This window comes from Cyprinus carpio, chromosome B18 (genome assembly GCF_018340385.1).
Source record: "Cyprinus carpio isolate SPL01 chromosome B18, ASM1834038v1, whole genome shotgun sequence".
In the NCBI taxonomy this organism is placed as follows: domain Eukaryota; kingdom Metazoa; phylum Chordata; class Actinopteri; order Cypriniformes; family Cyprinidae; genus Cyprinus; species Cyprinus carpio.
In genome coordinates, this window is record NC_056614.1 from 22,061,282 (window position 1) to 22,078,889 (window position 17,608).

Genomic DNA, 17,608 nt, shown 5'->3' on the forward strand with positions numbered 1-17,608 from the left:
TGAATTCTGTCATCATTTACTCACTGTCCAGTTGTTTCCAAATGTGTATGAGCTTCTGTCTTCAAAAGTTGCTGGTCCCCTTTGACTTCCATAGTATGGAGAAGAAAAAATAAATAAAAATACTATGGAAGTCAATGGGGACCAGAAACTGTTTGGTTACCCACGTTCTTCAAAACCTCTTCTTTGATGCTTAGCAGAAGAATAAAATTCAAAAAGGTTTGGAACAACTTGAGCGTGAGTAAATGATGACAGAATTAATTTTTGGGTTAACTATCCCTTTAAGTAGATGTGTGATGTTAGACTGGTTATGGTTTCCAATTGGAAGATGATAAAAGAGGTGAAAAATCCCTCTGACTTGCATTGAAGGAGGGACCTGAGCCATGTCTAGAGACCAGAATATCAAAGAATTGAGGGTAGACTCTTTTAACTTGAGCCAGTAAGTAACCACCCCGGACAACACCCTAGCAACAGCATAGCAACACACTAACAACCACTGAGAGCACCTTAGCAACCACCCTCAAATCATCCTTGAAAGCAGCAAGTTTTGTTCACAGTCTTCTTCTGAAGAATTTAATTAAATTCTCTCTTTTTTGGAATATTTGCTTCCCTGTCTTTGAAGTCATTTAAAAATGGTCACATATGAAAAATAGACATGCATTACAAGAAGACAACACCAGCACACGAAGGGCAGAAAAACTATAGGGTTACTTTTTAGGTATAAGGATAATTAAAAAGGACAAAGTAACCCCAGATATAGATGAAAGATGAAGAAAGAAAGATTAGCTGTAGTTTGTAACATACAGTACTTGGGTAAACAAAAAGCAATTTATTATTCAAATATTTTAACAACATCATCACCAGTAATTAGACTTTTAAATAAAATGACATTCTGTAAGTGTCAATCAGAAATGTGCAAACTTTCATATTTCAACCAAAATGTGTTTTTCAATGACCAGTGCCAATATCAATATCTCGTTAGCGGGGCAGAAGATAATTTCAAAAACCATCAAAAACATTATGTTAACTGAAATATTTTTCACTTGAAATCTGTGAAATTTTGAAATCTTAAATAAAATCTAAATATTAAAGATTAAAGATTAACAAAAATGTAATTTTCAAAGCCCTATGAATTCATGAAATTTCCAGAAAATTTATGAAACACACAGTATTTGATTAAATTAAGTTTTATTTTAATCAAATACTGTGTTCCATTAATTTTCTGTACTCCATTTTAATGATTTCATTAATTTTAATAATCAATGCATCTTTGATTAATTGATTTTATAAAAAAAATTATATAAAAATTTAAAACCGTAAGGAGTAATTTTTTTTTTTTTTTTTTTTTAGAAATAATTTTTTTTTTTTTTTTTTTTCAGAAATACAGTGTTGTGTATTTACATTTTTCTGGTAAATAATTTCTGTTAAATATTCCTTAAAAAATAATGTTTTAATAATAATACTAAAATAATTTATAATAAATAATAGTAATTTAATGAGAAAGAAAGAAAGAAAGAAAGAAAGAAAGAAAGAAAGAAAGAAAGAAAGAAAGAAAGAAATGTTGCCTTGAAGTACTACAATTACTAAATTACAAAATTTACTAAAAATACTAAATAACCAAATTATTATATAACTATAAAATTAAAGCACAATTACTAAAACTTAAACGAAAAGGAAAATCAGCACTGAAAATATAAAAGCTAATTTCAAAATAATACTAAATACTATAATAGTATGAATAATAATAACATAACTCTTGTAGGGTTAAACTAACACAGGGGATGTAATGATTCATTTACTAGGCCGATATATCTGTCTATGTATTTTAAGTTGTCACACAACTAAGATTAAACTTCAGAGTTTGAGTACATTAAATGATGAATTACTTGAAAAAAAAAAATATATATTATAAGTAGGAAAAGAATCAAAATAAGAATATGGTATTTTAGTACAGTGGTGCTGTGAAACACTGTAACAACAGGGAATAACCAAGTCAAACACGCCTTTCAAACTTGTTTGCCCCTTGCGATTTAGGCTGATCTTTCCTCATGTTTAACCAGACGGCGAACTCAGGTCCTGTCCGTTTGGAATAAAGGGATTTTGACGGGACTGTAAACCACAGCATCGCATAAAGGTGAAACAAATACATCTCTGAATGAGTGGGGAGAGAGAGAGAGGGAACTCACCGCTGCTATAATATCACTCCCATCAATCCTGGATTATTCTAGCCATGAAAACGCATGACAAAAAAACAAATGACACTCAAAGGCCTGAGCACACATGGGCACATTCATCTTTTTCGCAATTCGCCTCTCATTTACTTCCAGAAAGCATAGCTACCTGCTGCACAAACACTCCGCACAACTGGCAGCCTCATTTATTCTGCACGGATCCCAAAAACCAGCAACAAAGATGGTGCTTACTCCTCAACTCATTCTGATCAGATGCTCGGGAAAAAAATCTAAAATTCACCTTCCTGTCACCTGAATGCACTCCGGTGACCTTACAGTACAGTTGGTCCATTATTCCAGGACAAAGAGCCTGACAGACTGTGAAGTGACACAGGCTATAAACTAAGCAAGGCCGGAGGTATATTACTTTCTAATGGGAGATTTTGGCTGAGTGTCGTCATTGAGTTACGGCAGTCGGTCATAAATCCTGTTTGGTGCTGCTCTCCTGGGCAGTGGCGAGCTTCATAAATGATTCAAGATCTGATGTGCGCGTCTATTCACAGATGAAGATGTCCTCTGCCCTGTGGTGATGGACTGCAGTGGTAAACCCCCACACTAATATGGAGCGCTGCCATGCCCTGGCAGACGTTTAGGCAATGACATTAAAGTGTAATTATTTGCAATAAAGTCAGTAAGGTGATGGAAAAAGAAAACTCATAAATAAACAACACAAACTATAATACAACATTTTTATTTAAATATATAATAATATTAATAATATGCTATTACTATTATTATAACAAAAAAATGCATTAGTGTTATTGTTTAATAATTTTTTTTAACAAATTTATTATTATTATTATTATTTGTAGTAGTGGTAGCAGTAGTAATTGTTATTGTTGTTGTTTATTAGTTGTTTATTATTATAATAGAATAATAATAAATTATTATTATTATTATTATTATTAATCAGTAACTATGATTATAAGTAACATTTTTTGTTTGCTAAATTGAGAAAATAAATAATTAATGTATAGAAAATTACTTCAGTTTGTACATTTAAATTTTTAAATGCTATTATTATTATTATTATTATTATTATTATTATTATTACAAAAATGCATTGTTTTTTGTTTAATTAAATTTAATAAAACAGGTTAAAACAGATTCACACAGGTTAATAAAATTAGTAGTAGTAGTAGTAGTACTAATTATTATTATTATTATTATTATTATTATTACTAGTACTAATTGTTGTTGTTTTATTAGTTTTTATGAATAACTTTTTATTATAGTAGAGCATTAATAATAATAATAATAATAATAAACATTATTGTTTTCATTAATAATGATGACAATAATAATCAATAACTATAACTATCACTAAAAACACTAGCTAAATTAAGATTTTAAATAAAATAAATAAATACATAAAGGACAGAAACTTTAGTTTGTAAATGTTTTTATCAATGCTGGATTTAAAAAAAAATCCAAAAACTCAAAACCACAATACTAAAAAAAAAAAAAAAAAAAAAACATTTTTTTTTATATAAAAACACAAAAAAAAAATTGAAAACGAAATGCAACAAGTTAAAAAATAAAGCAATACGCCCTGTGAAGCCAAACAAAATAAAACAAAGCAAATAAAATGCAATGATATTAGTAAAAACATTATTCTTCTGCCAAACAATGATTGCATCAAAGGGGTTGCCGAGGTGTTTGTAGAGTAATTTATAACAGCTTCGAATGCGGCATAACCAATCAGAATCAAGGACTGGAACTATCTGTTTAATAAAAAAAGAATAAAAAAGCAGTAAACGCTCCTCAGAACACTTCATAGCAACACCCTAGCAACCAAACAAACAGCACAATATCACCGCATCACAGTCTAAATAACTTTTCCATGTATTTTTATTATGTTAATTTAATAAGTCTCATATGGATTCTGTGTGTGTGCTGGATTAACAGCGAATTGGGCAAAAGCAGCACAAGAAGAAGTGCTACAATAGGATTATCCACTACTGTCAAAAAAAAAAATCTTTACAAATGGCAAATGGTATATTCAAATAACCTGGCAATCCAGAGACGGCGGGTGATTATGGTGATGGAAGCCGGTAGAAAGGTGTCTTTAATAATGCGATTCTCCCCAGGGATATTCAGCCTGACAACAATGTTGCATTCATGACTGGATCTTAACACTGCTTTTCCTTTCCCCCAGAGGAGCTGAGAGGAACAATCCAATTACCTCCAAGACATTACATCCAGTGCCATTATTTAAGGGGCATAATCGTTAAACACGGTAGCAAACATTAGATAGACGGTTTAGTGGGACACCTGATTGGAGAAACCCCTTGGCCAGTAATAACATGGAATTTGGATCAGAAAGCTCAGTGCAATTTGACCAAACCACCTTTTTCATTTTCTATTTTCATGTTTATTCACTTTTTGAAAGTGCATGGCTAACAGACTATACCATTTAGGTTGTTATTTTATCTAAATACCATTCTCGTATAAGTTTGTCACCATAAAATAATCTTTGTTTTTAGGATTCTTTTCACAAATCATAACAAATTCAAATTTTCAAACATGTAAGGCCATATGGTTGAGAAAAATAATTGGTGATACTTTAAGGTGTAATTAAGGTGCAACAAGGTTTAATTTGTTAATACATGCAAAAAAAATTTTTCAAAAGTTGTAAATAAAGAGTATATTGTACAAGTGTGACGAGTGGGGTGGGGCCGAGAGCCGTGGGAATGGAGCGAGGCCGGTGGAGTGATTTGGGAAATGAGTGACACCTGCTCCACTCACCGGTCTCGAGTCCCACGGAGGAGATCGGAAGGATACAAAAGAGGAGCAACGAGAGTGAAGGACGAGAGAGGACCAGGCCTGGGTTTTATTTTGTGGTTTGGTTTTTGTTTGTGTGCGGCAGTAGCCAGTGAGGGGCTGTCGCGCTATTTTAATGTTTATTTGGTTATTAAAGTTTTATTTGAGTGTCCGCCGGTTCCCGCCTCCTTCTTCCCGTGATTGTGAAGTTTTTTTATTGTTACACTGGTGCTGTAACCCGGGAGGAAGGAGGGATGCGCTGCTGAAGATCCCTCGCCGCTGGGGTGAATCCGTGGTGCCATCGAGCAGGGCGTAGCAGTCTGGCACCATAGACGCTCAAGGCGGTGGGCTGGAGTGAGTTGCCGGGGACGAACGAACTCGCTGCCGGCCGCCAGCGATGTGGAGTGGCAGCTGCCGTCCGTGAGGGAGCGGAGGAGTTGGTGCCGTTCGTCGGGGGGCCGGAGCCTGCTGCCGTCCCATAGAATGAGGAGGAGCAGGGGACGGGGGACCCCCCGGCCTGCGAGGGGCGATGGGGGTATGTGACGAGAGAGAGAGGACCAGGCCTGGGTTTTATTTTGTGGTTTGGTTTGTGTTTGTGCGCGGCAGTCGCCCGTGAGGGGCTGTCGCACTATTTTAATGTTTATTTGGTTATTAAAGTTTTATTTGAGTGTCCGTCAGTTCCTGCCTCCTTCTTCCCGTGATTGTGAAGTTTTTTTATTGTTACAACAAGAAAGTATTATTTCAGTCTTTCTACATCAAAATTTCATGCTTAATTCAGTGTGCTTAATTCAATTCACTGTGTGTAGAAATTTCTAGTAAATTTCACAAATAATAACAAAGTGAAAATTGTGAATATATATATATATATATATATATATATATATATATATATACATATATATATATACCTATATATATATATATATATATATATACATATATATATATATATATATATCACTTTTACAGCATTTAATAATAATTTATTAATAATATATATATATATATATATATATAGTGATTAGGAACCATGAACTAACAATGATCAACACTTTTACAGCATTTAATAATAATTTATTAATAGGTGTTACTCTACATACCCTAAGTTTGTTATATTTAAGACTGTATCTGTATTTTGTGTTTATTATCTTGTTATTTATTGTTTATTATAGAAAACTAGAAAAAATATCTGTTTGTTGTTAGTTCATGGTACCAAATGCATTAACTAATGTTAACAGAAACTGAATTATTGTAAAGTGTCACCAAGATATTAAACCAAAGACATCATGGCCCACATTTCACAATCCAAACAAATCCTGATGGATACAAGTTCTATTGAATTACAACTACAGAATTGATATTCTGTTTTCACATTATGGAAGTGTGTTTTAAATGCTACTAAATATTGTCTGTAATGTTAAAATAATCTTAAATTGTACAGCACCAGTTCTATTGTGGCTGTATGTCACGATTAACACTAAAAGTTCACAAAAAACACTGTTTCAAGGACACACTATCCATGCTTTTCATTTTCTGAAAAGTTTTCCAGGAGCTATACAGTGCACAGTTCATTTCCCACGCTCTCAATGCCATGCAGCGTAATCGTATCTGTTCTGTGATATTCAGTGAGAAGTGTTTGATGCATATGGATGTAGAGGCGCTCAGACAGCTGCGACTCGGTAGCAAACAGAGTGTGCCGAGCATCCATCGCTCTTACCCTGCTCTCATCAGCGGGCCTCTGGCTGCCTTCACACACATGCCGTTATCGACAGCCCCTTGCTAATGAAGAAGCCGATAGGCTAGAGCAAAGAGACAGATACGTCCCTGGAGTCCAACTCGCCTGAAAATCAATGAGCCATTTACAACAGCCTGCATCCTGTGACACCACACACCAATTTACAACCAGGGGTATTAAGCCATGTAAAACTCTGACTAAATAAATGAATAAAATAAAACAATGGTCAGATGTTGATTTAATCTTTGGCAATATTCAACTATTAATACAGGGGAAAGGAAATAGACCTGTTGTGCTTTGGAAGAGGAATAGAAAAATATATAAAATGTGATTTACTGAACATAAAAAGAGAATGAAAAATAGTGAGAAATAATGTTCATAATCAGTATAATGAACAATCTACATCTATAAAATAATGTCAAATAATCAAATAAATCATTTTTAAAAATAACTTAATCATCAAATAAACAATCAAACATATATACCCTTAAAAATAGATATTTTTATTTGAGGAGCAAGACTGTATAATACTTTAAATTAATTAATTTTTATCATGCCCCACTGGCAAACTTTTTAATTTTCTTGTTGAAAAAAATAAATCTCTTTAAATTTAAAACAAGTCTTAATATTTTATTAAGACTACAACACTGATAAAATATAAATAATTAAAAAATAAAAAATAAAAAAAATCTGTAAACCTCAAAAATAAATTAGTTTTAATATAGTGAATAAAAATGACAACTGAATAAAATCTCTTTAATATCTCAATGTTTTTTTTTTCCTTAAGTTAAATCTAGAAAAAACTGTCCCCTAAGGAAAACACTACCTACCAAATAAATAAATAAATAAATAGTCAGAGAAAATAATGTCAGTCTGTAAAAGTCAGAGATTGTAATATAAACAATTCTCATTATAAACCAAATAATGTGAGCTATGTGAGCCACATTCATTTTATAAAACCATACTCTTGCGGTCTATCAACAATTGGCTTTATTTTCTCTTTTTTATTTAATTTTTCTATAATTGTATGACATAATTTCTTCCTTGGTATCTATGAATGCATCCAACCATGCATCAAGACGAGAACAGAAGGGGCTGAGATGTCAAACGAATAAAAATCACAGAAAGAAAGACAGACTGGGTGTCGGCGGTTCAGACTCCAGACAGCATGTGTCTCAAGTGAAGCAGGCCAAGAATGCAAAGCATCCAATTTGGTGCATTGGCCAATAGAGGCGAATCTGAGAGTATTAGAGTAGAAGATTTATGGGGCTGTCTGTGGCCTAACTGAGCTCTAGGGATAGATTCCCTCTTTCCAGTGGCCTTTCACAAAGGCCAGCACACACTGCTAGGGACAATAAAGATGAGCCACCACCGATGGTTATTACTCTGTGACGTGAGTGTGTACTCATTTATCTCCTGATTGCAAAACACCACACACACGACCACCCACACACTCTCACTCAGACACAACACTATAATTACAGCTCAGACAAATCATGTGACCCCAATACATAGCATAACACAGTCCATTCAATGATCGCTACTGAGGGATCATTTAAATAATTGAATTGCAAGCATTAAAAGTGAAGTGTGTTATTTTTACAATGAAATAAATTGTGATATAATTTCTCCCTAATGACTATAATGTAAGAAAGCCATTTATACTACAGGTTAACCTCCCTGAAAAGTGTAAACAGTGGATATTTACAGTCATTTTGTCATAAGGACAACTAAAATCTCCCTGACAATGACATTCTTATGCGCTTGCCAGCTTCAAATTGGTCTTAGTTCAATCGCATTCATTTGCATAATTGATTCTCAATGTGCAACTGTTCAAAAGTGTTTTAAAGTTCGGGTTGCCAAGATTTGGTTCTTATGCTCACCAGGATTGCATGTATTTGATCAAAAATACAGCAAAAACAGCAATATCGTGAAGACGGTGAATATTGTGAAAATCAAAATAACTGTTTTCTTTTTGAATATATTAAGTTATTCCTGTGATACAAAGCTAAATTTTCAGTGTCACATGATCCTCCAGAAATCATTCTAATATGCTGACTTGCCGCTATACATATATATATATATATATATATATATATATATATATATATATATATATATATATATATATATATATATATATATATAAAGCTTTTCATCAAAGAATGCTACAAATAATTAAGCAATATATTATTATTAATTATTAAGTTAATAATACTTAATAATACAGTGTGAATATTTCCTTTTTTGTGACCTCTGGAAGAAAGAAAGCCATACAGGTTGGAATAACATGAGTGTGAGGAAATGATAGCAATTTAAATTTTTGCATGAACACACACACGTGCACACCATCTTTAAATCAATGTTTGCATGTGGATAGTAGTTAGAAATCCTTTATACCAGTATCATTCCTTCCATAAACAGCATAAATAAGCATCCCAAGCCTGATAACATGTCCATTAAATGAGAATCTGAGCTGTGAATTAACAACTCCATTAGAGAACAAAAAAAAAAAATAACCAACAAAATATAACGCAGATGTCACTGAGCCGTCTGGGCTTATTAAAAATCCTCTGTACACAGCGTGCTTTGATATGAAACTGCTGGACTCTTGCGCAGACATCAGAACGTGATTGTTTCAAGACAACCCCATCTGCCTGTACAACACATTTCACCGAGCTGTGCCATGTTACGTTGCGCTATGCTGCGTTATAGCATCCTGTGTCGTTCTAAGCTGCGTTCCGTGTCAGCCTGTGCTTTGAAAAGCACTGTGTGACTCCGACGGTTGATTACGCGTGTGTAATGCGAGTGAAAGTTCCTCTGGGCCGCTCTCGTTTGATGTGAGGATATTCACATGAGGACGAAAGGCAGCATCTGCTCCAGACACACAGATTCAGTAATCAAGCACACTCATTACAAGCCACACACACACACACAGGGATGCAAGCTGATGTCCCACACACTCACACACACACACATAACGAGATGAAACACCAATAAACCGAGACACGATACGACTTCTGTATTTAACGCCACTGAAAATAGAGCCAATGACACCAGATATGTGGCGTCTGATAGACGTTAGATTACATAACCGATATTGCAGTCTGGCAGATATGTGTGAAAACGTCCAGATTTATGTTGGAGAGCACACATATTCAGTGTTTAATGGATATTTTCTCATCTTGAGCTCTCCTGAGCAAGAAAAATCAGATCTCATAATTCTATTGTTTCTTCTAGAAAGGAATTATTATGACAGGAGATCAAATGGAGTCTAAAAAAAACTCCTCTAGAGTTTTAGAGGATATCTCAATGTCACAGATTTATCTACAATCAATAAAGTCAACAATTAAAAGTCATAATAAATATTTCAATTTGAACGTTAACTCAATTCTCCAAACATCCAGAAATTATTAATACCAACATTCATTTTACATTCCCTAAAATATGTTTTGTTTTGTTCTGTCTAATTTGATTTCCCCAAAGAAATTTTAGGAGAAACAAACAAAAAAAAAAGTTACATAAAAAAGAAACATAAAATACCATTTAAAAGTTTTGAGTTAAAAAGTTTGGAGTAAGTAGATTTTTTTTTTTTTTTTTTTTTAAGAAATTACTTTTACACTTGCATTAAATTGACTGTTAATGACAGTAAAGGCAATCATCATATTGCAAATAGATGCTGTTTTTCAATATTTGTTCAAAGAATAATGAGAATAATAAGAAATGTTTTTAAAGCACCAGATCAGCCTATCAGAATGATTTCTGAAGGATCGTATGACACTGAAGACTGGATTAATTATGCTGAAAATGTAACTTTTCCTTCACAGTAATAAATTACATTTTAAAGTATACTCAAATATACAGTAAAACAGTTATTTTATATTGTAATAATATTTCTGTATATTACATTATTTTTGGTCAAATAAATGCAGTTGTAGTAAACATATTTTTTCTTTTTATTAAACGAATCTTCTTTCAAAAAAATACAAATAAAAAATAAAATTTGTAATGTATCTGACAATTACCAACATGAAATGTCATTTGCAACCCATATTACTTCCAATTTTCACAATCATATCAACTGCAAAACCAAGTCCTTCCCTACTTTTGTTTTTCTCATTGAATATGTATAATATGATAATGTATTCTTGGGTTAACATGATCCAATGGGTTATGTCAGCCAAAAAAGTTGCTTCAGAGGCAGAGCAAAAACATTTATTTTTTTTTTATTTAAAATAATGCACCCCATTGAATTTTGCACAATAAGACCAGAAACATGTATCAAGAAAAAAAATATATATATATAAAACAAAAAAAAAACATCAATTTTTATTTCATGCTGACTTTAAGTATTCCAAGCAGAAAGAGCAACCTTTGAGCAATAAAAGTCTCCTCTGGGGTGGACTTCATGCCATTTGTCTATACGAAAGGACATATTTCGCCTGGAGGTAAAGGATCCCAATTTGAGACGGTGTCAGAAGGATCACACTTTAGCTGTGCTTAATGATCTGACATAGCAGAGAACAGGCAGTCTGGGATGTGTGCACACGGGACAGAGAAATCATTTCAAGTGTCAAACGAAGTCCGTAAGGAAGGAAGACAGAATGTAAAGAGACACTAGCTTTGCCTCAGGCCAACTCTAAATGACTAATTAATTACTCTCTTCAATCCTGCGTGTACTATTCTCTCCCACATACACACATGAAGGTGATTTAATAGAAATTATTCAGCTCTTAATTACTTTTCACATGGCTCTTACAAACAGCAACACACAAAAATTACATTAATAATTCAGTTTTTGAGAATATCCACAACCCAGCTCCCATGATCAAACAAAAATAACATGGCCAGGCTTAATAAACACCAACACAACAGCTGGAGGACAAAGTCCACATCGCTTGGATGTCACCGCTGGCACTGTAATAATCTCAATGAGATTAAACGGGTCAAGAACCGAGTATGATTCATAAACCAGGGTCATATTTCACCACCAAATCAAAGAAAGAAAGAAAACTATACCCCATTGTCATTACTGTAATACAAAAAAGTCATTCTTATTATTGTAATTTTTAAAAATAATTACATCCTGGTCTTTTGCACTTCCACAAAAACACTAATAATGTAAGTATTTTACTGTAATACAGTTACAAATGAAAAAAAAAAAAAAAAAAAGTTGCAAAGAGGCAGAAAATATCTAGTAAATTTCCAGACACTTTCCAAAATTTTCTGAAAGTTTCCAAAAACCCATGGAAAATGTTCAAAATTCTAAAAGGTTTCTGAAATGTTCCACTCTTTTGCAACACTAATCGATTCATCATGGACAATAATGAGATATAATGTGAAACAGTAATGCATTTGTAGGGCAAATACATTAAATTGTGATAGATAGATAGATAGATAGATAGATAGATAGATAGATAGATAGATAGATAGATAGATAGATAGATAGATAGATAGATAGATAGATAGATAGAATGATTCTATGAGACAAAATTCTCTGATCTAACTATCCATCTCCCTCTCACAAACCTCTCCTATTGCACGTAGATAGCAATGATTTAACTATTCTCTAACAAACGCCTCACATCTATTATTAATAGGAACATGAAGGGGGGTGCATTATTCACTCTGATTTTCTGTAGATAACGATTCGGTGAAAAATTACAACTTCCACTGCATGACAAAATGCATATTTACTGGAGTGCCATGCCTAGAAGCAATAATTTCAGCAGTAATTCTGCTTGGTCTCAGTGTGATATTCAACATTGTCTCCTCTGAGATCCCTTAACAGGAAAATATGGACAGAACTGTGAAAATCGTAACAGCCCCCGCTACAGACTGAGGAAATGCAAGTCAATTAGGCTGTAAACATTTCACTATCTACTTAGCTGGACCGAGCAGACAAATATGCACAGTCTAGAGAAGACAATTAAAAAAAAGACTTCATCTCACAGATGGAAGAAATGCCTTTTAATTAGGAAGTAAACATTTCACTAGCTGGGAAAAGTTGGACTGGGGGCGCGAGCCGCAAACAGTAACATATGATGGAACGTCTGGTCTCTGTAATTCATCCGGAATAATTTGAAGCCATGGGATTTATAGGATGTACAGAAGGTGGAGAGGACCCTTCCTGAGCCCAGCATGTGACACGATCCTGCGGCTCAGTACGGCCACTTAAGAGAGCGACCTGCTGAGCACCAACATGCCCCAGGATGAGTGTGGCCGGCTGGAGGATGGTTATCTCAGATATGGTGTTGATCAAGGGGAGGAGAGGGCTGTTTAATAATGCATGTCGAAGCAGACAGGATCAAACGCAGGGCTGAGACCAGGCTTGTCTCAGACAAACCAGGCCACTGGATCGAACAACTTACACGCCTGCACACACACATAAAAAATACAGTCACAGCTGAAGATGAGCGAGATGATGGTTGTAACCTGGCTAAAAGACTTACGTGCATTTCCACTGGCACGGAGCGAGAGTTTTCAATTCATTCCTATGGAAGTTTAGCTTAAATGCTTGCGCAGTTACTAACTCTGATCAACACGCTCACAAATGCATGTCAAAATGACAAGTACCCTGCTAGAAGAGTACCCTACTGATCTGATCAAGGGACAATAATTTACAATAATAATGATTTAAAAATTAATACAAAAATATTATAATGTTGTGTAGTCATCTATAACACCTACTAAAGACACAGCCAGGTTTACTCATTGAAAAATGTATTTGTGTGTAATAATTACTTTATAATTGTATTGGATTCTTAAACACATGCTATACAATTAATGTGAGTCGTGCATTAATTTAAGTGATGACAGCTATTATGGGAGTGGCTTGATGGAGCAAAGGAGATGCCGATAACTTGATCTTGACCCTTAAGAAACTTTCATTAATGCTGTCACGTAAATGAACCGCTAATTACAACATTGAAATAAAAATATAAAACCTGTACAAATACTAGAAATCATAAATATAAATAATATAAAAACATAAAAAAAAAAAAAAAAAAAAATAAAAAACATTTCATTTATCTATTATTACTTTATGTCATTTTGTTCGCTTGGCTGTTTCCAGAAATTTGTCAAGTTTTTCATCAGGTGACTTTTTAAATTATATGATGTCATTACGTTGCTTGCCACCAGCCAATCGCTTCAAATCCGCAAATTCGTTTGAAGAACCAAATTAGCCAGTGATCAGTTATCATGATTACAAGATCTGGATTCTTTCAAATCATCTCAGATGTATTAAGTGAGGTATGAAGAATAGACCCCAGGAAAAGGTAAAGCTGCCTACTGGTAAACAGTCACAAACCTAACAACACATACACACCACATGTGAGAGGTTGTGGCTTATTAACGTGCTGCATTGCTAGCTCTAGTGGCTGTTGTCCTGCAAATATTAAAACCACACCATAATGGGGAAAAGACCTACAGACCACATGTGACACAAACAACCTTTCTCAAGCTTCAAACCAAGCCACACTGTGTTTCATCTGTATTATCAAAGCAGATCACAGAGGTTGGAGCTGAGAAGGCTGAGGGCTTGTGTCTGTGTTTTCAGAATGGTGCAGTGGCTGAGAAAAACAGAGAGACAGATGCTAAAGCAGTTCTTTATTTAGTCAGCTGACGACAGCTCTAGGGGAAGCTATGCCTGCGATTAAAATTTTCATCAATCACTAGAAAAAAAAAGAAAAAAAAAAACAGAAAAAGAATGTGGGGGGAAAAATAGATTTGCATTTCCTTAAGGAAATAGCAGTGGCTGTGAAGCAGAGAAAGAACGGTGTAAAAGTTTTTGCCAATATTAGATTTTAAGATTTATTTCTGTTAATAAAAAGCCAAATCAGAGCTCATAATCTTGTCAGCTGTGCATGAGAATCAGCACACAGCCTGACACCATCTTTGTAGTGTAAAGGCTAGTAGAAGGTTAAACAGATGAAAAAAAAAAAAAACACATTATGATTCAGTATGCAAATGGATGCAAAAGACTAATTACAATTCAGTATGCAAAATATAATAAAGTCATCACTGTCAGATTTCCAGTACCAAAAATTTTACAGTCAGTGGGAGATTTTCAGAAAGTTATCATAAAAAAGAACACACTTGAGGCTCAAATTAAACTAGGAAAGCAGGAAATAGTGTCAAGTTGTTCAAAGAAATTGCAAAAAAAATCATAGAGAAGAAAAAAATCAACAGAAATAAGATTTCTTAGATGACTCACAACCCTCCTTCAATGTAAGCCTATGGAATATTTATTACTGTTAACGAATAAAACGAATTGTTAAATGAAATAAAACCAAAATAAAATAAAACAAATATTATATATAATACTAAATTAAACAAAAACCTAAATTAAACTAAACTAAAAAAAAAATAAAAAATACAAATACGTTTTTTGGAACTAATATAAGTTTAAGTTGAAGCACTAAACTTACAAACTGGAAATAAATCGAAAAAATAAAAATAGAAATATAGTATACTAAATAGTATTTTTTTAAGCATATAAAATTAATAAATTACATTCAAATTAAAACTGAAAAATAAAAATAAAAAGCTAATTCAAAATATCAATAAAAGTATAATCCAAATAATACTAATATAACTTACGATATTTCCTTTTTTTTTTTTTTTTTTTACTTGACAGTCCACTAGGCAAAAACCTGAATGCTAATGAAGTCTGAAAATAGCATTTTTAAAGCACATACAATTAATAAAACCTTATTAAAACTGAAAAATAAAAAGCTAGTTCAAAATGTTAATACTAAAATAAAACTCTCCTATCAGGATTTTTTTGTGCTTATTTGATAGGCCACTACCTGAATGCTAATGAACAGCAAGAACATACATCTGATTTGAGACATCATTCATTTCTGAAGCACGAACAACAGAATGAGTTGCATGCCAAAGTTAAATCCTCACATTTTGCCACATAATATAAATAAAAGCAATCAATACTGTTTACACAAACAGCCTTCATACACAACTTAAGTACAGTAACAAAACATCTCCTCATTAGCGTCTTAGTAAATGACCACCTTGTGGCATTTCCAAGAAAAGGAATCAATATCCAGTCTTGCAAAACCTCAAATGAAACCATCACTCCATCGGCCCTCTCTAATCTTCCTGTACGTATACACAAGACAATTGTCTGACAAATTGTGAGGTAAAAAAGATTAAATCTATTCTAGTGAAACATTTAAGTCAATGTTAAGTGTTCTGGGGAGGCCGAGAGATGTGGGGGATGAAAAACAAGCGCACGAGTGTGTTATTGAGACAGATGTGAGTGAAAGAGCGAGGACATTCCCAAAGGCCTGTCTGTCTGTCACTAAAAGACGAGAGAACACCTGAGTAATGGGCTGAGAAGGACCAGTCCTAACATCCCTCTCTCTCTCCTGCCTCTCTGCAAAGACAACAACATTATTCACACAAACTAATACAATCATCGCCCGACAGCCTTGACCACTACTGAGACTTCCTCTGCATGCTAATGGAGCCACGGGTAGACAAACACAGCAGCCATGCCAAACCCCCTCCAGGTCTGCAGACGGGCATCAGTGAAGCGGGGAAAGCCCGACACATCTGTAGCAGGCGCAGACACCCAGAATCTTTCAAAGGCTGATAACAATTATAACCCGCTGGCATCCGTCCATCCATCTTTCCAAAGGATATGCCAGCTGGCGTGTGCGCGGACACACATGCGAACAAAAGTACACACATTATCATTGATGCTTAGATCAGATGCAGGTCAGTATGAGCACACAAGAGGGTAGATGCAATTTTATTTTGCTGTCTATGAGGCATCTGTTAAACTCCAAACAAGCAACTCAACAAGCATTCTAAATGTACACCTGCGACCACTGACTCTTGATTACATCATGGTTTACAAATTACAGACAAACTATCTAACGGTCTGAACATGCAAACAAATAAAAAAAAAAAATAATAATAATAATAATAAAATAAAATAAAATTTATATATGAATCAAAGATGAAAAGGTATTGTCAAGCATCAAAATAATAAAAGTTTAATACAGCTTTATTTTTTTTTCATAAATTAGAATGTGTCCAGGTTAATTTGATATTTTTCTAAGCATAAAATAATGACAATAATACATTTTCACCATGATTTACAGAAGACAACCACAAAAATGTAATTCAGTAACTTATGCCTTGCCAGGCATATTTAGAACACATTTTAATTATTTAAAATTAGTGTTGTCAAATTGATTAATCGCTATTAATCACATCCAAAATAAAAGTTTGTGTATGTACATATTCATAGTACACACACATATATTGTGTGTACTATGTATATATTATAAATACACAGGAATGCATGTATATATTTAAGAAATATATGTCAAATATAAAATATAATAATATTTTAAATTAAAAGCATGTTTCATTGGTAAATATGTTATGATGAATGTCATTTTTGATATGAGCTATATATATATATATATATATATATATATTTATATATATATATATATATATATATATATATATATATATATATATATATATAAAAATACAAATTATAATTAAGTGTGTGTGATGAATATTTTGTTGTTCTATATATATATTAACATATTTACATGTGTACTTTATATCTTTTGATGTTTATGCAATCATAATCAAATAAATCAGGATGGTCTTACCTCTAGAGCTGCAGCTCGCTTCTTTAAAAAATTTTCTATATTCCGTGCCGCTGTTTCCACAAGCTGTGCCGCATTATTGGTTTTCACAGTGAAATAATTCTGATTATCCATAAAGATCTGCCATAACGGAGAGAAAAAAACACTCATTAGGGACTCTGGTAATGAGGTAACGAGGTGATGGTTTACCGGTAATGATTGTTTTGATAATTAAGCAGGCTTTTATT

The 17,608-nt window shown here is 33.5% G+C and overlaps 1 protein-coding gene across 1 annotated transcript in view; it reads right to left on the reverse strand.

Annotated features, from left to right (window-relative positions):
- The window catches only part of LOC109070518 (voltage-dependent calcium channel subunit alpha-2/delta-1), a 93,764-nt gene that overhangs the window by 67,949 nt on the left and 8,207 nt on the right, over window positions 1-17,608 (reverse strand). The window contains exon 3 of the mRNA XM_042744365.1: window positions 17,385-17,501. Within this exon, the coding sequence (XP_042600299.1) occupies window positions 17,385-17,501 (117 nt within the window). The remainder of the gene's footprint in view (window positions 1-17,384; window positions 17,502-17,608) is intronic.